This window comes from Chaetomium strumarium, assembly GCF_033439665.1.
Source record: "Chaetomium strumarium strain CBS 333.67 chromosome Unknown B0T15scaffold_6, whole genome shotgun sequence".
Classification (NCBI taxonomy): domain Eukaryota; kingdom Fungi; phylum Ascomycota; class Sordariomycetes; order Sordariales; family Chaetomiaceae; genus Chaetomium; species Chaetomium strumarium.
The window spans coordinates 3,256,237-3,275,174 of record NW_026944434.1 but is presented as its reverse complement, the minus strand read 5'-3'; the positions used below and the strand labels follow the sequence as shown (position 1 = coordinate 3,275,174).

General features: G+C 56.3%; 5 protein-coding genes across 5 annotated transcripts; 2 read left to right on the top strand and 3 right to left on the bottom strand.

Moving 5' to 3' along the window:
* Positions 1-336: 336 nt before the first annotated feature.
* On the bottom strand, positions 337-2,234 carry B0T15DRAFT_577077 (uncharacterized protein; the record flags this gene model as incomplete). Its single annotated transcript, XM_062871053.1, has 5 exons — positions 337-378; positions 604-939; positions 1,017-1,654; positions 1,770-2,163; positions 2,205-2,234. The coding sequence occupies 5 exons, from the start codon at positions 2,232-2,234 to the stop codon at positions 337-339; spliced, it is 1,440 nt and encodes a 479-aa protein (XP_062719600.1).
* A 966-nt stretch (positions 2,235-3,200) lies between these two features.
* Positions 3,201-7,686, top strand: B0T15DRAFT_577076 (hsp90-like protein; the record flags this gene model as incomplete). The annotated part of the gene is made up of 3 exons (XM_062871052.1): positions 3,201-3,643; positions 3,783-7,218; positions 7,339-7,686. The coding sequence occupies exons 1-3, from the start codon at positions 3,567-3,569 to the stop codon at positions 7,684-7,686; spliced, it is 3,861 nt and encodes a 1,286-aa protein (XP_062719599.1). The 5' UTR covers positions 3,201-3,566.
* Positions 7,687-10,025: 2,339 nt separating this feature from the next.
* B0T15DRAFT_569271 (aspartic peptidase domain-containing protein) lies at positions 10,026-11,884 on the top strand (the record flags this gene model as incomplete). The annotated part of the gene is made up of 5 exons (XM_062870804.1): positions 10,026-10,095; positions 10,217-10,597; positions 10,701-11,415; positions 11,571-11,767; positions 11,849-11,884. Exons 1-5 carry the CDS (start codon positions 10,030-10,032, stop codon positions 11,882-11,884), a joined length of 1,395 nt encoding a protein of 464 aa, XP_062719598.1. The 5' UTR covers positions 10,026-10,029.
* A 140-nt stretch (positions 11,885-12,024) lies between these two features.
* B0T15DRAFT_541330 (cytochrome P450) lies at positions 12,025-14,299 on the bottom strand. The gene is made up of 4 exons (XM_062869853.1): positions 13,928-14,299; positions 12,699-13,841; positions 12,443-12,621; positions 12,025-12,378 (listed from the first exon to the last, which is right to left on the bottom strand). Exons 1-4 carry the CDS (start codon positions 14,000-14,002, stop codon positions 12,216-12,218), a joined length of 1,560 nt encoding a protein of 519 aa, XP_062719597.1. The 5' UTR covers positions 14,003-14,299; the 3' UTR covers positions 12,025-12,215.
* A 1,603-nt stretch (positions 14,300-15,902) lies between these two features.
* B0T15DRAFT_439667 (general substrate transporter) lies at positions 15,903-18,337 on the bottom strand. Its single transcript, XM_062865896.1, has 6 exons — positions 18,036-18,337; positions 17,224-17,962; positions 16,845-17,113; positions 16,542-16,747; positions 16,355-16,418; positions 15,903-16,264 (listed from the first exon to the last, which is right to left on the bottom strand). Exons 1-6 carry the CDS (start codon positions 18,234-18,236, stop codon positions 16,118-16,120), a joined length of 1,626 nt encoding a protein of 541 aa, XP_062719596.1. The 5' UTR covers positions 18,237-18,337; the 3' UTR covers positions 15,903-16,117.
* Between the last annotated feature and the right edge of the window lie 601 nt (positions 18,338-18,938).

The window sequence follows — 18,938 nt, the reverse complement described above, 5'->3', positions numbered from 1 at the left end:
GTGGTCACGCCGCGTCGTGCGTCCCAGAGATAGTAGCCTGCCATCGCTGACGTGCTTTCTGCAGTGGTCGTTTGCTGTCCCAAAGAAAAAGGAGGTATGGTGCCCTGCTACTGCCCTCGCTGTGCAGCGAGGCACTCGAGGCGAATTCTTGGGTCAGCGGGCTGCCGAAGCTCAGGTGTTGCCAGCAATCGAGGTTCCAGTCTGCTGCTGCGGAGTGATGAGAGCCAGACCAGGCTGGAAATCAGCACGAGCTGCACTGATGGAGAGACCACTGTCGTCACTGTGTCCTGCCGTGCCTTCCCAATCCAAGATTTGATGATTATCCTGCTTCGAACCCTAACCCGAGCCACATAAGGACTTGAGGTTCTTGAGGACAGTCTGAGAGAACTTCCAAGTTAGGAAATCTCAAGTTCCAGCTGCAAGTTCTTTCCCTCCTTCATTCAGACCAAACCCAAATTGCTTCTTTCTTCCAAAGAAATGAAATTCTGACACCCTAGTATTCAGGCAAGGTAAAGTTGTTGGGCCACCAAATGCAACCGTCCCACCCTCGAATAACAACGGAATTTCCCCCCCGAGTCTGCTCTGTCTCTCCAGAAACATAACTTTAGGCCGGTCACGCTCAAACGTGAGCTTCTTATTCCTCAGGGGCAGCCCCCCTCGTCTTGCAGGCTGCAGAATCCATTTTTGCCCGCCGTGCCCACTCGGCTCTGGTGCCGGGATGTGTTCATACCATCGGTGTACGGTTTGAACCTGATAGAAAAATGGCGCCGGAAATCTCCTCTCAGGAGTAAGTTCCGATATCATCTTGGCCTCGACGCAGCACCCAGCACGCTCGTAGTACATGTCGTCGACCAGGCTGAAAACCGCGTCACACAGTGTGACGATGGGGAGTGCCGACACGCCCGTCGCGGGATTGTCCTGGTCGACACAGGCAAAGTCCTGTTGGATACCGAAGCAGCAGTATTAGCATGAATTTCATTTTTCATCTCACCTTACATCAAGTTGTCTCTACTTACCATCCAGACACCTAGCCGTTCCGCTCTGACCGAAGGGTTCTGCTCCAGAAAAAGCTCGGCAGCATCAATCATCCGCCGGTACTGCGTGTTGATGGCGCCGTCGGGGGTGTTACGGTCCGGGTCCTGATTAATCCACCGGTAGGAGAAGAAGATGAGAGCATCCGAGTTCGTGTCGTCTTTAGATCCGCCCAGATGTTCCGATACAAAAGCCTGCGCAAGGCCGTCACTGGAATGCGGCAGTCTTCCGAACCACTTGAAGTCTGTGTACCGCATGAACTTCAGATGGTCAAACAGGGCACGCTTCTCGGGGTCGGCGGCGAGCGTCTCGGCATACGCTCTTCGCAGATCCTTGATGCAGTCGGCGTCCTTACTGTGCTCATAGAGAACTGGTCTCAGCTTTTCCTGCAAGATCTCGCGATGTGCCTTGCGCAAGCGTGCCTCGGTGCGCCGGTCCGCCAGGTCATCTTCTGACAGAGCCAGCTGCCTCCGGAGGCCCTTGAGCACTGTCTCCTTCGTCTCGGCATCGCCGCTGAGTACGGCATGGTCCAGTGCGGTGGAACCCTCCGGGTCCGCGACGTCCAGGTCCGCGCCGACATCGATGACCTCGCGCAGACTTCCGATGTTCCCTGGACGGCTCTCTGCACAGAACCATTGTCGTCGTGATGCCCCAGTCCCGGTCTAGGAAGTTCCTAGGGTAGACGTGTTCCCGGAGGCGCCCGCGGTTGAACTGTTCTAGCGCGAGCTGCTTTTGACCTTGCATAAGAAACACATGTCCACGGAAAAACTGGCACATTGGGAGGACGCTCGATCCGGTGGCGGACATGCAGCTGCCCACACGCGCCGCTTTGCCGGAAAGCTTTGCGGCCTTGTGGAACATCCTTTCCCGAGTCCGTGGATTTGCGTCAATGGAGCCAAGCGCAGCATAGCATAGTGAGAGGCGGCGATAGCCGATACATTCCCAGCCGATGGCTTCCCTGTACTTCGTTGTCTTTTCGTGTCCGCGAGTCCACTTGGGCGCTGCCGTTCTGATCTTGTTCGCCAACTGGGACGACTCTTCCAGCTGCTGCATGGCTAATGAAATCAGGTCCCTTGCCTTGTCCTTGCGCGCTAGGCCATCTCCATCCGCTTCCAGCACCCGCAAGGCGAGCTGGTAGTTGACAATCCCGAGGTACCCGTTGCGCGACATACGGCGGCCTCCATACCGAGCTGCTTTGCCATGGTGTACTGGTCGGCATACGCCTGCTGCGCCTCCTCGAGCCGGTCTAGCTGTCGATATAGTGTCCTCACTTCCCCGGCGATGAAGACTCTGGGTCTGGACGGCGGGCCTGGGATACCATCTGCGAGGGCGAGGCCTCGTCCTTGGCAACCGCCGCCTGAAGTCAGCGTATCAATTCCCGGGCTTACTTCCACAGCAGTTCAAGAAGCTTGATGGTATCGTCGAAATCTTCGAATACGCCCTACATCAGCAAGAGTACGACGCAAGGTGGAAGATCGAAAAGACAAAGCTGAGCAGAATTGATACCTTTGATATCAGCAGCTCATGCCACTGAGGCAATATTTCCCTTTTCTTGTCCCTTACTATTTCCACATCGAATAGGATATATCCAATCCTACTGGACATATAGACCACAAATGTCTCACTGTTCAACATCAAGCCCGCTGTATTTACCTCGCACCTCGAACATCCATCAGGTTGAGGTGTGAGGTGTGAATAAGCAAAGCTTTGCCAAGACGCCAAGCGGAGTTTCCGGCAGACCAAGGCAACAGCGACAATTGGCCGTCATGGCTTTTCAGTCGCCATCGATTGATGATGAAATCTGAAAGTGACATAGCCTGCTCCACTTTCCATCGATTCCAGGGTTCTAGAGTTCGGACCGGGACAAGGGACGAATGATCGAAAACGCGCTGCGATGCTCTGATTGTGTACCTGAGGTAAGCCAGATATGATGGTGTCAAGAAGCCATTGAACTGATGCATCCCACCGACTGGGTGATGTTGATGAGAACTCTGTTAAGCTGAGTGTCCAAACTCAAAAGGATGTCTTCCGGGGATGCTTCTGGCTCTCGCCAGGCGGCTATTTTGAATCTTTAAATGCCACCGTACCACGCAGCGGACTGGCTCTTTCCTCCCTTGCCCCGATTCCCGTGATAGTACCAATCTGCCGGCGAGCCATGCCGGGTCCGCAGGGGGAGGCGCTCTAACTTCTGTCCCAACCAACCGCGGCTCTGGGCCAGCCACGGATGGGCCCATATCCGATCTGGCCGATCTGGGTCCAGAGCCGTGATCGAGTTGCATCACTGATGCTCTGGACCGGGGCTGTGGACCTTGAGTCAAGACATGTCAGAGAATGCTAGCGAAATATTCTATCTAGATGTCACGTACAATCTTGCCCCCCTTCCACTGATGCTACCCCATGAACTTGGGGTGTATAAGTCCTGCAGGTTTCGATAACACAGCGCGTCGGATAACCCCTATGCTTTGGCTTAGTGCCCTGCTCCTGCTCACGAGGGAGTGGATCCACCGCACACAGGGCGCTCGAGGTGGTCAACGATGACGACATCTATCGACTCGGACTCAGACTCTCACTCAACTTCGTCAGAGGCAGCCCGTGAGCGCGAGACTTTCAAGTTAGTGGACAGACTTCTGGTACACTGCTTTAGTACTCGGGCAGCCGTTTCGCCGTTCACTAGGCAGAACCATGGCAGATCCAAAGTCGGTGTTCTAGCGCATGGAGTGATACGCTAACTCTTGCCTGTCGGCGCGCAGATACGATGCGCTTGAGATCTCAACCGCTGCGTTCCGCAACCCTGAAAGCGCAAAGCCGATTCCGTCCGCCGTCCTATCATCGACTCCTGATCCTGGGCTTACTGCGTTTGCGCAGCTCGGACTGTACCGACTGGGGGGGTCGCGTGCACTGGTCTCGCTGTTTGACCGCAAGAGCCAGCATATCGTCGCCGAGGCCGTCCGGGCGACCCCATTGAACCTGAACGAAGACCAGCTAGGCCAGCTCTGGCTCTGCGGAACCGCGGTCCCTCGAACGACCAGCATCTGCGAACACGTTCTTGCCGGACCCGCGTCTTCTCTCACCATTCCGGGCAACGACACCGGAGACACCCCAAGCGATTTGCCCGTGTCGGTTGTGCTGAATCTGGACGAGGATGCCAGGTTTTGCGATGTGCAAGACACGGCCAAGCGGTTCTACATCGGCGTGCCCATCCGGTCTCCCGCGGGAATCAACATCGGCGTCTACTGTGTCTTCGATGACAAGCCACGGCAATATGTGTCGGCCGAGGAGATCCAGTTCATCCGGGACGTATCCGTCACCGTAATGAGCTACCTGGAGGCCAAGAGATCGCACGAATGTTACCGGAGAGAGGAGCGTATGGTTCGCGGCCTCGGGAGCTTTGTTGAAGGCAAGGCTATGCTGTCGAACTGGTCGCAGGCATCGAATCCCTCGTCATTCAAAGACGTCCCGGGAGTGCACGAAGGGCATCTCAACAAAAGGCTGCGGGGCGAGTCCACGGATGGGGAATTACCATCGCGCGAAGTGGTCAAGTCACCAGTTCGCGACACTTTTTCGGCTCCCACGCGGACCCGAAGTGTTAGAAGGAAGAAGACCGACCCCTCTCTTCCTAGAACGGGGAGCCGGTTCTCTCCTGCGGACGTCCTGCAAGCTGAGCTTGAGAGTGTCTTCTCCAAGGCATCCAACATTATCCGCGAATCCATCGAAGTTGAAGGGGTGGCGTATCTCGATGCGAGCATCAAGACCTTTGGCGGCTTGGTCGGCCAGGAACTGCCGTCGCAACCCGTGCTCGGCAAAGCCGCCTCGGATCTCGAATCCAGCGGCGACGACGAGATCCCATCCGAGCGGTCCGAAGACGGAGCCGAACAAGCCGCCGCAGAGACGACTTGCTGCAAGGTCCTGGGGTACTCGACATCCCAGAGCTCGTCCGTCAACGGGGACCGGCCAGGTTCGGCCCTGGCCACGTTCCCCGAACGCTTTCTCCATTACCTGTTGCAACGGCATCCACACGGCAAGATATATAACATGGACGCTCGCTCTGCAGACCGTGTATCCGACCATACTCTGCCCTGGTCGTGTTCATCGAGGAGGAAGCGGAGCGAAACCGAGGTGATTACCAACCACCTCATCTCCGCTATCACTAGTGCTACTAGTAGTAATACTACCAACGGGATTTCGAATGATACCAATAAGACCGAGAAGCCGCTCAAGGTTCACCCGACCATCACCGCTATCCTCGCGCGCATGTTTCCTGGCGCCAGGAGCGTGGCATTTGTGCCGCTCTGGGACCCTCAACGGAACCGCTGGTTTGCCGGCAGCTTTGTCTGGACGTGCACGCCGACGCGAATCTTCACGGCCGAGAACGAACTCAGCTACCTGAAAGCGTTTGGCCTGACCATCATGGCCGAAGTCACAAGGCTGCACATCAAGGCGGCTGACAAGACCAAGATGGACGTTCTGGGCGCCATCAGCCATGAGCTGAGGTCCCCGCTCCATGCTGTCGTGGGCGCTGCCGAGCTTTTACGGCAGACGAGTCTGGACGGGTCCCAGGAGGGGATTTTGCGTACGATCCAGATATCGAGCACAACGCTTCTCGACACCATTGACCATCTGCTTGACTACGGCAAGATGAACCCGCTACTCAAAACCGCTGGGCTGGAGAGGAGTAATTCAGGACGGCTCCGGCTTCGGCAGGACCCGGTTACTACTGTTTCCGAACCGCTGCTTAACGTGCCGCCTGTACAGCTCGATCTACTGGCGGAGGAGGTCGTGGAGAGCGTTCTCGCAGGCTTCGGGTACATGCATAGCAGTCCGGGTATGTCCGATACCCCGGACGCCACCACTCCTCCCACCGAGTACATACTACCCGGCCGAGATACGAGCGGCAAATCCCATGGAGTCCAAGTACTCTTTGACATCGAGCCGGCTCAGTCCTGGTCGTACCGCATACATCCCGGTGCATTCCGCCGGATCATCATGAACCTGTTTGGAAACGCTCTCAAGTTCACCAAGGCAGGCTTCATCAAGGTTCATCTGAAGCAGGAGACCCCAACGGAAGGAAGGTCGGCCGGGGATACGCATCCATTACAACAAGATGCCGGATTTGGCAAGATCGTGTTGACCGTTTCCGACACTGGTAGGGGAATCAGCGAGGAATACCTGCGCAACCAACTCTATACGCCCTTTGCGCAGGAGGACCAGTTTGCCCCGGGTACGGGACTTGGGCTCAGTCTCGTGCGGCAGCTCGTGACAACACTAGGGGGCGAAATCCATGTCACCAGCCAGGTCGGATGCGGCACGTCTGTCAACGTCATTCTGCCGCTCCCTGCTGGCCCAGGGACGAGCAGCGAGCAGGAGGGCGATTTCAAAGAATTCGCACAAGAGCTGGCTGCGTCGCGGGTTTTGCTTCGTGGCTGTGGTAGGAAACCCTCAGCGACGGAGTCCCCAGGCCCTGACAAGCAGAATGGAGCGAACGACCAGCAAGTCAAAATGCAGCTCGACCTCATCAAGAGCATCTGCGCAGGGTGGCTTGGGATGCAGGTCGTGTCTCAAGACTTGCAGGCAGATGGGCCACCCCCGGACTTTGTCGTCTCGACCGGCGAGTGCCCGCGCGATTCAGACGCTGGTGGCGGTGCGCTGGAGCCATGTCCCCATGTTCGCGTCTGTCAATGCCCCGGAGCAGGCAAATTCTCTACGGCACAGCGTCAAAGTGGCCTAGCGTCGGCTTTCGAGCGTATTTCGCAGCCTCTAGGGCCTCGGAAGCTCGCCAAGGCGCTGCTTGATAGCCGGCAACGATGGAAGGACGCGCAGGCTCGTCCGCCAACGCCGCCGAGCAGTGTAGCGTCTCTTTCCAAAGACAAGTCCGGTGCTACGTCTCCGACGAAGGAGCCTCCACTGCTGCTCAGCACACCATCGCAGGCGGCGGTGGTGACCACCGTACTGAAAGACGCTGGCATCATCGAACATAGGAGCTCATCTTTGCCACCGTCACCTCCGGAACCACACCACGCGACAGACACCGAAGTCCAGCCACGGAACACCGACACACTATCCATCAGGCCCACACCTGTCCCTATTCAGCATCACCCTCCACCTACGCCTACTAGCCCAGTCAGTGACGGGCATGCGAATATCCCTCGATCAGTCCTCATAGTCGATGACAACCCGATCAACAGAAAGGTGAGTACTAGTACTACTAGATCCCACCCCCTTCCCAGTTACACTACAATACTAGTACCGTCAGGAGAGAGTCAGGAGCACTAACAGGTGTTATGACACCTCTCCCCTCCCCAACCAAAGATCCTAGCCGCATACATGAAGCGAATCTCCCTGCCCCACAGCACGGCCGCGGACGGGCTCGAGGCGCTGGAGATGTACAAGGCTGCCCCGGGGAAGTACAGCTGCCTGCTGACGGACGTGTCGATGCCGGTCATGGACGGCATCGAGTCCTCGCGGCGGGTGCGCGAGTTTGAGCGGGCGCGGGCGCGGGCGGGCCAGCTGGCGCCGTGCAAGATCATCGCCATCACGGGCCTGAGCGGCGCCAACGTGCAGCAGGACGCGTTTGCGAGCGGCGTGGACCTGTTCCTGACGCGGCCCGTCACGCTGAAGCATATCGTTGCTGCGTTGGAGGAGCTTGGGGTGAGGTAGTTCTTCTTGGTAGTAGTAGTACTACTAGTAACGTATCTTATAAGCGAGCGGGACACTAAGTTCTTGGCACGACGCCTCCTTCTTCATCCACCTCCAACAACGCGTTTTTCCTACAACTAAAGATGTCTTCCACTTCAAAGGAAGCTAGGGTAACCTTGGCCCTCAAAGCTCTTGAAAATGATACGAAACTAAGCCTCCGAGCCGCGGCCAAGCTCTATAACGTGCCAGTTTTAACCCTCGGCTACCGACGTACCGGCCGGCCTATACGACGCGATCTTCCAGCCAACTCACGGAAGCTTACCTATCTAGAAGAGAAGGCTATAGTCCAGTATATAACTGAGCTATCTGAGCGAGCTTTTCTACCAAGGCTATATAATATGGAAGATATAGCCAACCAACTGCTACACGTATATAACGCGCCCCCTATCAGCAAGCTCTGGGCTTACAACTTCGTTAAACGCCAGCCCGCTCTCTATACACGTTGGTCACGTCGATACGACTACCAGAGGGCCAAGTACAAGGACCCAGAGGTTGTTGGCGAGTGGTTCGCGCTCGTATAGAATGTCAAGGCTAAGTACGGCATTGTAGATGACAATATCTATAATTTCGACAAGACTAGGTTCATAATAGGTATTATCTTCCCAGGCAGAGTAGTTATAACCTCTGATGGCCGTAACAAGGCAAAGCTGGCCTAGCCTGGTAACCGCAAGTGGGCTACGGTAATCTAGGGAGTCAATGCCCTCGGCTGGGCTATCCCACCCTTCGTTATCTTAGCCGCGCAATACCACCTCGCCAACTGGTATCAAGAGTGCAACCTCCCGGCCGACTAGCGTATTACGACCACTGAGAACGGCTAGACTACCAATGCTATAGGCCTCGATTGGATCAAGCACTTTAACTTCTATACAGCACCCTATATAAAGGGCAAATATCGGTTATTGATCTTCGACGGCCATAAGAGCCACTACTCGACCGAATTCGAGCTCTACTGCTAGGAGCATTACATTATCACACTCTATATGCCTCTACATTCCTCTTACCTCCTCCAGCCACTCGATGTTAGCTGCTTTAGGCCGCTAAAGCAGGTGTACGGTCGCTAGGTCGAGGACTTAATACGCATGCATATCAACTATATAAGCAAGCTCGAGTTCCTCTATATCTTCCACGAGGCCTTCTTCGCCTCTATAACGGAGAAGAATATACAGGGTAGCTTTATAGGTGCTAGCCTTATGCCGTACAATCTAGAGAGGGTACTTTCTAAGCTAGATATCAAGCTTTATATACCAATACCCCTAACCTTACGGCCTAGCACTATATAGTCTTAGGTCTTCCAGACATCATATAACTCCCAGGAAGCCAATGCACAGTCCATACTCATCAAGACTTATATTGCCAACCATCAAAATAGCTCCCTAACCTCGATGTTAGCTACTATGGACCAGTTGGCCAAGGGTATAATGGCTATAATGCACCAGATGGCTCTTCTTTGTGCCGAGGTCTCTTCGCTCCGCAAGGCCAACGAGGCACTTAGCAAGCGCCGGAGAGCCAAAAGAACACGCGTGCAGCTTGGAGGATCGCTTGCGGTACAAGATGCAAAGGATCTACTGGACTAGAAGGCCGTGGTTAGGGAGATGGCGCAAGAAAAGGAGCCGGATAGTGGTGGTGCAGGGGGGGTTCGGTGCTGTGGTGTGTGCGGCAAGCCTGGCCATAATGCCTGTACGTGCCAGGAGGTTGTAGAAGGGTCTGATTCAGCTGTTTCTGATGTAATTGTAGTTGGTTAATGGTCTTATTGTATTGCAATTGAGGATGGTTGTTGTAGAGTGGTGGAGAGTGTCCCGCTCGCTTATATGTCCCGCTCGCTTATAAGATACGTTAGGTGTATATGTGTGTGTGTGTGAGAAGGAGAGAGTGAGAGAGAGTGAGAGTTGTGTAAATAGAAGCATAGCGATGGGGAGTTTGGCGCCGGGATGTATATATCGTATCATATCGGTAGACTAGTAGAATATTTGATTGATTGCACGAAGAGGATCCATAGTCTGTGATTGAGTCATGTCTCCCTTATTGGCAACGCTGCCCTTGCGGACGACAATACTAGTGTCAAAAGGGGGTTACCGATGTTTGCCTCCTGATTCCTGTGAGACTGGAATCGTTAGCCTATACAGAAAATGAGTTATGTCATGAATCCATCCACACCCCAGATCCATTTGTCCGCCAAGTTGGTGTTCTGCTAATTTCGTGTAGATCTCTCGGGTGTTTTTGTATGCCTGGCGCGGCTAAACTCCCTAGTGAGCAGAGGTCACGCTGAACACATCGTCTAAAGCCAATCTAAGTCGGGTCTTGTCAATGCCGGCAAATGAGATCGACAAACCTACCTGCATCTGCCGGGCAACGCCAGGAGGGACCAATATGGTGCGTAGTGGCCGTCTATTACTTATATGGTTACCCCTGTGCCGAGCTCCAGATTAGATTCTCTGATCTGTCGCTGGGTCGGTCTTGAATCCTTAGCTGAGACTGATACATCGCCATGAAGACCTCGCTCTCCTCCCTAGTGTTGATATCAATCCCCTGGCTCGCGCCGGCCTCGACAGCCAGTCCGCTCCAGGGAACCAGCAACCGAGATGCGCATGGCCCTTTGGGAGCACTGCGCGCCGCCGGCTTTCGCGATGCGGTTACAACGCACGCTATCCCGATGCGCCGACAGCGCCTGGCGCCATCCACAACACACCCGGCGCTCCACCTACGGGCCAATGTTCCGGCTCGGCTGAGGAATGTCTACGACGTCTACTACATCATCGACCTCCAGGTCGGGAACCAGACCATCCCGGTCAGCGTCGACACCGGGTCCAGCGACACGTGGCTGGTGCAGGAGCCGTACGAGTGTGTCTCTTTTTGGTGGGATGGTCCTGGTACTGTGCGTTTTCTTTTCAGCCACTACTACTACTACTACTTCAATACTACCACTTATTCTCTTCCTTTGCTCTCTCCCACTGACATAAAGGGGGGTTCGAGTACAGACACCCAACTGCGGCCTAGGCTCCGGCCTGCAGGGCAACCTATCCGGCGGCATCCTGCCCGACCTGCCGCCGTTCTTGCGGTCCTACGTCGACGGGACCTTCGTGCGCGGGTACTACGGCGTCGAGGACGTGGCCATCGCGGGGGTCACGGCGCACGCGCAGCGGCTGGCCATCGTGAACCAGGCCTACTGGCACGGCGACGGCCTGACCTCGGGCCTGCTGGGGCTCGCCTACCCCTACCTGACCAGCCTGGACGGCGCCGAGGCCAACCAGCCGCCGTACGACCCCGTGTTTACCACCATGTGGAAGAGCGGGGCCATCGAGCCGGTTTTTAGCATTGCGCTCTCGCGGAGTGGGGATCAGGGGGATTCTAGTACTAGTACTAGTACTAGTTCCGGGAGTGGGAAGAAGAATGAGGAGAAGAAGAGTGAGGAGGAGGAGGAGGAGGAGGAGGAGGAGTCGTACCTCGCGCTGGGGGGCTTGCCGCCTGTGGAAGTCGACGAGACGACGTGGGCCAGGACGCCCATCCATGGCATGAAGGCCGTGCCGCAGTGGGGGTTTGAGACGGACGAGAAGGGCATGTACATCATCAAGCCCGATGCGTTTGTCGTGGAGAAGGCGGGTAATAGTACCAGCTCGGGGGATGTGATCAGGAACACCACTCAGATCCCGGTGCTGATCGACGTGGGCGCGACGCTCAGCTACCTGCCCAAGGGTGAGTTCCAGTTATTTTCTTTTCTTTTTCTTTCCTTCTTTCTTTTTCTTTCTTTTTTTCTTTTCTTTCTTTTTTCTTTTCTTTCTTTTTTTTTAAAACATTCTTTCCGCTGAAAGAAGACCAAGAAGGATCGTATGTACTGATCATCATTACAGCGATTGTCAACCCGCTCTACGCAGCCTTCGACCCGCCAGCGCAGTATCTGAGCTCGGGCGGCCTGTTCTTCGCGCCGTGCAACGCGACCGTGCCCAGGTTCGGCGTGCAGATCGGCGGCTCGACCTTCTACATGGCGCCCGAGGACCTGCTGCGGCAGACCGCGCGCGACCCGACGGGCGAGTGGTGCCGCGTGGGCGTGACCGACACCGACTCGCCGCCGCACGTGCTGGGCGTCAGCTTCCTGACCAATGTCGTGGCTGTCTTTGATGTGGGAAAGTCCGAGATGCGGTTTGCGGCGAGGCACAAGTATTAGTACTCTTAGTAGTACTAGTGGTGATTGTTGTGGGGGGAGGCGGGTTGTCGGGAAGGGTCTCGTTGAACGGGGCGAATGCTGCTTTGTGACGGGGTATGGAGTACTTGATACGATACGATCTAGTAAGGCACAATACGAAGTCATAGCATACAGTCTCGGCATTTTGCATAGCGCTACTGGAAGTGAAATACAAGGTGAGGAAAACTGTAGAGCAGAGATACTAGTATAGACATGTCGTTTGTTGAACGTCGGAACGGATGAGTGGACCTTGTCGTGCACCGTCTAGGGCTAACATGGTGAAGACGCGCCGTCCACGTCGTTCGATACCGGTTCATGCCCGCGCCACTGGTATCAATCGAACATTCAGCGGACCCTTGAGCCACAGGCTGAAGGTCTTGCAGTTGGGGAACTCCTCGGAAGCGCGGTCCGCGAGCACCATGTCGTAGTTCCACATCAGTCTGGCCAGAATCAAGCGCATCTCGACATAGGCCAGGCTGCACGATACGGTTAGCGCAAGGCAAAACGACCTGGTACTTTAAGTGCGTAGGCTGAACATACTTCTTGCCAATGCAGTTACGCGGCCCAACCGAGAACGGCTGCAGGGCGGCGTGTCGGCTCTTGTCAAAGTGATACCCCTGATATTCGTCCTCCAGCCAGCGCTCGGGAATGAACTTTTCGGGCTCGGTAAAGTTCCTGGACGAGTGGTTCATGGCGTACGGCCAGATATCGAGACCAGTCTGTGGACATGGTAAGTCAGCACATCAATCTCGCGCCGTCTGTGACTTTCATTGCTCAGAAAAGGACTGTGACTTACACCGCCAGGCACCTGATAGCCGCAGATCATGGCACCCCCAGGCTCGCAAATTCTTGGCAGCATGCTCGGCACCGGCGGGAACATGCGCATCGCCTCGTCCAGCACAGCCAGCATGTACGTCAGCCGATTGGCGCTGAACAGGTCGATCTCGTCCTCGGCGGCAAACCCCGACCGCACCTCGTCGGCCAACTTGCGCTGCACATCCTGATGCGTCGCCAAGTAATACGCAACGCCCGACAGCGCCGTCGCCGTGGTCTCGCTGCCCGCCAGGACCAACAACCTCCCATTGGACGCCATCTCGGCGTCGGTCAGCATGCGGCCGTCATCCGACTTGGCTGTGGCCATGGCTTCCACAAAATCGGGCCGGCTCGTGCCCGCGCGCAGCCGCTTCTGGATGCGCTGGTGCGCCAGGTCCTGCTGCTGCTCCACCGGCGCGCCGACATATTTCCACGGCGACAGCCTCTTCAGCGTCTTGATCCCGCCGGGCAGGTACCACTGCAGCGTCAGGTACATGCCGAACTGCTCGATGCCCGCGAGGATGGCGCCGACCCAAGGGTGGTAGTCGGACGTCTCCAGACACCCGAACGGCTCGCCAAACGCCAGATCGCCGATCACGTCAAACGTGGTGAAGTTGAACCACGACACCATGTTGACGACGCCTTCCTCCCTCCTGCTCTCCCCGGTCTTCTGGTCCGTGGTCGTCGTCCGCTCCCGCAACCGCTGCATCAGCAGTTCCACGTACCGCATGATCAGCGGCTGCTGGTCCTGCATGCTCTTGGCGCTGAAGCCGTGAGACAGGATCCGCCGGACGCGCGCGTGCTCCTCCCGGCCGGCCCCGAGGATGTTCTGCCGCGACATGTCGTAGAAGGCCGGGTCCTTGCCGTGCTCCGCCTGGCCGTGCTTGCGGTGGCCCCGGATGTCGCGCCACGCGTCCGGGTGGGTGAAGGACAGCCGGTTGGGCCCCACCCGGACCACGTCGCCGTACTTCTCGTGCAGGGCGTGGATGATGAAGGGCAGGCGCCCCGAGAGCAGGCCCGCCATGTAGGGGAGCTGGGTGGCGGCCCAGAGCTTGGGGCCCGGCACGGATCGGAGAGGGTGGAAGAGCAGATTGTAGGTGATGTAGCTGGCTGAAAGGAGGATCGTCTATATGAGGAAGGCGGAAAGAGAAATCATTAGTGGATGATCAGCGGTGCTACGGGTTGGAGTATGGAGGCAATGTGCGAACGTACCACGGCAACGACTAGCACGAGATACTGGGGAAGCCCCAGTGATGGTATGTCCATGCCGGTGTTGAGGACCGCCATGTCGGAGACAATAAAGTACTGTTAGCCGGGATCAGGTGGAGTTGTGAAGTAGGCCAATGATGAGACAAGCCCTGCTGTTGAATGGAAAGGAAATGGGTGAGGACGCTGGGAACCTGGGTGCACCGCGAAGCCTGATATATTAAATTTGGCTGGGGAGAGGAGGGGTTGAGCATCATGCATGTGCCCGCTCGATATCGCAACCTCGCGTCTACGGTCTTACTCATCCCGTCGTGGCCACTGCGGGCTGCATCATTGCATCTTAACGCCGTTTAAGGGGCGGGAGGTCGGAAACCGTTACATGGATGAACCCACCGGGAGTCTCGCCTCCGACAACCGCCACGATCCCTGACCCTTGAACTCAACTGCCGCTCCCGCATTTTGAAATGCCCGATGAACAACTGGATTCCGGAGCTAGTCTCATCGCGAGCCGTGGTGGACCTTGCTGCCGTGTATGTCCTCGCCGACATGTCCGACAGTCCGAGATACAGACACCGGATCGGATAGCAATCGCCCCGGATAGTGGCCATCATCCATGTCATGAGTCAAAAACTATCCGCGGGTTTAGCAGTTGTTGAACAACCCGATCCCGCCCATTGCGACCTAGACCGCCACTGCGCAAGTCCACCGACGTTGTTGGCCCTGGCTTTCTCCGCAGGATGTAACACTGCACTGCCGGATGGCAAAGGGGCCCAATGCCAATCACTTACAGATACACCACTTGCGAACTTGGTCGTCAAGCCGACAGGCATAATGAATTGCGCAGGAAACCATGCTCGTAACGACGGCAGCGCACCCGCAGCTCCACCCTTCTGAGCGATCCGAAATTCCGCAGCGTGACGATCAACGGTGGGCTGTGTGGATCGGTGCGGAATAACAGCGAGGATGATCCTACGCAAAAACATAAGGTATCTTCATGTCCCCCGCGTCCGACACCCACCTCGCGCTCTCGGTCCAGGTTTTGTTTCCGTCCTCCGGTGTGCAGCGGACCTTACTTAGGTACTACATATTCGACCGTCCGTCGTCAATCGTGGAACGACATCCGCAATTTTCGCCTGGTGAGAGCATGGGCAACGCAGCAGCGATGAAATTGGCAGATTTGTATTTATCGGATGGATGTCTGACTTATTTGACTGTAAGTGCGAGAGCATCGCAGTACTGAGTTTGAAACCATGACGATAGAGTGACACGGAATTACTGCCGCGTCTCGTGAGTCGTCTGCCGCACGTACCTCGCCCCGGTACAAGACGGTGTGTGTGGGCTATGCGACCGAGCTTATTTACCTCGCCGCTCGAACGCAGCCGAGCAGTATACCTAAGGTACCCAGGCAGGTAGTGTACGGTTTGCCGCTGTGGAATGCATCTCAGCTCTCTTTGTACTGAGACTAAGCAGAGAGAATGCACTCCTAAGTAGTATCTCTCCTGGCAATTGAATATACTAAACCGTGTGGCTACCTCAAGGCAACACGAACATTTCCTAAAACCGGCTTGCGGTTCGACAAGTCCGAATCCGACCAGGGACCGAACATCCGAGCAGCCATGTCCGGTAACTATGCCGACGGTGCGGGAAGGGCGTGCAGGTTTGGGGTCACACAGCGTTAGCTCACCACACATCCATCGGCAACGCCTACCATGGGGCGTATTTAGGTTCTGATGGGCATCAGTCAGAGTGCTTATATGTGACACTACAGGATAGCCAGGGCGTAAAGGATTACTGGGAGCATATGTTGAAGATAGGGTGCATTGAAGTAACTGATCAGATAAGGAGGGATCAGGGAGATCACTGCTTATATACATAGGAAAGTGGTAGGGTAGGGGATCCAGGAATCATTACCCCGGTCCATGCCAAGCGCTCTGGTGCGTCCGACATTATATAACGGCGCAGAAGCCTGCTCCTTTGGGAAGTCCATTAGCATCCCTTTTCCATTCCTCGAAATGATGCATCACCACGTACGTACAGTACACATCCCTCTTGACGTCTCGCCTGGTGATTCTGTGCTGTACTTGTATTCGGTACACGGTACACGTTACTCCACGTAGCCAGGCCCGTCCACCACGAATCTACTAGCAGTTTTTACTGTAACTAGTAGTATTCCCAACAAACCAAAGCATCACCCGATCAGGCCTTGGTAGTGGTATCCTCGGCGTGCACGACCTCTGCGACCTCCTTCTCGTCCGCAGACGGTGGCGTGGCATAGCTTCCATCGGCAGCGCGCCCGACGCAGACATACTTGCGGAATTTCCTTGCCGGCAGGCGGGCCTCGAACTATTCAAATCGCGGTTAGCCACTCGTGTTGACTCACAGAACAAAACATGAGATGACTGAGTTGAGTTCAGTGTGAGTTGGAGAACGTACCATCTCGTCGATCTCTTCTAGCGTCCGGTCCTTGACTTCGGGGAGGAAGAAGAAGACCCATAGCCTGCAAGCAAATAAAGTAAAGTAAGTACGTTGGTGAAGTCAACCCAAACCTCCACTCATACATGTCGCCATGCACGATAAGTAAAGCGTGTGTACTAATGAATTAAAGAGGGGGTGGACGCACGCAGAGATCCAGCACGACGGCGTCCAGATGTAGCCGTACTTGGGCCCCCAGTTGAGCGACTCCGGGTTGATGAAGTAGGGGGCCGTGAAGGTGGTCAGCCAGGCGGCGAAGAAGCCGATGGCCGTGGCGAAGCCGAAGGTGTACGACCGCAGGCGCTGCGAGGGCAGCTCGCCGCCCGAGATCCAGGCGTATGTCGCCACCATGCCCTGTATTACAAGTGAGTCAACCAGGGTTAGCGACGAGGCGGAGGAACGGTTAAGGGAGAGGAAGAGGCGGGCGTGATGAAAATAAAAGAAAACGTACGTTGTATCCGAGGATGTACACGACCGCCAACCCGACAATGGCCTGCCCCGTCGATTTGGCCCCTGGGTTGACCTGGTAGACGATGGCGGTCAGGAGCTGGGCGAGGCCGCATAGGAAGAGGCCCGTGATGAGGAAGACACGGCGGCGGCCGTAGTGGGTGACCAGGGCGCTGTTGATGAGGATGGCGACGACGCCGACCGAGATGAGGATGCACGAGTTCTGGAAGGCGTCGCCGATGCCGGCCATCTGGAAGAAGTAGGTGCCGTATGCTTGTCGGGACCATGTCAGTACCTATATCCACACCTCACATGAAGATGAAAACAAAACCGCTCAGAGGGAACTTGGGGAGGTGAGATTGGACGGAAGCTGTGGAACACACCGATCATGTACATGGCCCCCGACGCGCCCTGTACCGTCAGCGCGCAGGTGGCCAGGAAAGTGCGGCGCCTGTCGACAGGGTCGCGAAACATGTCCCAGACGGCCACGCTACTCTCCCGGGACATCTCGGTCTCCAGCGCCGCCTGTATGTCGCGCATTTCCTGGTCGATCTCGACCTCGGAGCCCGGGCGGTGCCAGCGCAGCGCCCGGCGGGCGTCGTCCAGCTTTCCGTGCTGGGCCAGCCAGCGGGGGGACTCGGGCACAAACAACAACCCCAGAGACATAAGAACGGGGATGATGTAGATCAGCCCCAGCGGGATGAGGTATGCGTCGCGGCCGTCGATGGGCGCCGTGAAATTATCCACCACGGTGCCGACCAGGGTGCCGACCGACGTCCACACCTGGAACGACGAGATCATCAGTCCCCGGTAGCGCGCGGGCGAGCACTCCTGGATGTACAGCTGCGAGAAGGTCATGAACATGCCGTTGGCCAGGCCCAGCAGCAGCCGCCCAGCGTACAGGCCCGCGATGTTGGTCGTCAGCATCATGATCAGGTTGGACATGATGCACAGCCCGCTGGCGATCCACACAGTCCACTTGCGCGAGAGCACCGTGGCCACCGGCCCGGCCAGCGACGAGCTGAGGAAGGCGCCGAGCGTCATCAGTGACGAGATCAGCTGCTGTCGCTCGGTCGAGATGTTCCATCCGCCCGGCAGGCTGGGGTCTTCGTAGCCAAACACCTGTTTGCCGGGGAATAGTGAGTTAGTAGTCTGCAACTTGAAAGGTAAGGAATTTAGGTGGATGGAGGCGCACCCTGAGAAACCCAACCATAGCCTGCAGCCCACCGATCAAGCCGAAGTCGAGCCCGTACTGGAACGGGCAGAGCGACATGAGCGTGCACGCCGCAAGACACTTCCAGTGCTGCTTCATCGTGTACTTCTCTTCCCCAGCAGCCTCCGGGGCCGGGGTGGTGGTGATGGATCCCGCCAGGGAGTCTTTCTTCTCGTCCGCCATCGCTGTCGTCGAGGTCGAGATACTAGTAGAAGTGTACCAGTAGGAGTCCAGTGCTGCCACTAGAGATGGATGGCGATGGCCCTCACAGAGGGGAAGAAACGGGATTAGTGGTGCGGCAATGTGAGAGGACGGGCCTGGACAAAGGGCACGCTGAATATATTGGCCAGACAATATGACGGCCGGCTGTTGTGCTACGGTGGTAACCGGCTGAGATTGCAACGCTGCCAGCAGTCCAGGGCCAGACGAGCGGCATGTTATCTCTCTCTCGCCACCAACTAACAGAACCAGGTCTGGTATATATACGGCAACAGCTTGATTGCTTCCGTTCAGAACCTCATCTACCCCAATTTGTGTTTCTGCAATGCCGATTGAGCTACGACCGACCCTAGCTATGCAGCAAGTGGGAGCGTGGACTGGGTATCGCCATCAACTACTGGTACAATACCCAACCACCGCTCATGGAAGCATGAAATACGTCCCGATCATCCAGGCCACATGAGGTCGGCGTCAGAGAGTGGCTGCACCTCCTACCGAAGAAAGGAATAGTGCAAATGTGTTACTACCATGCGGTGACCGTACCTTGCCAATGTGGCGGTCGATCCCAGGCTTGGCTGGACGTTACAATCTGGGGAAGCTCAGGGATTAAACCTGGGGTAACCCCATCGAATAAGAGTTAATATGGAAAACTGCCGGTCCGAGCTA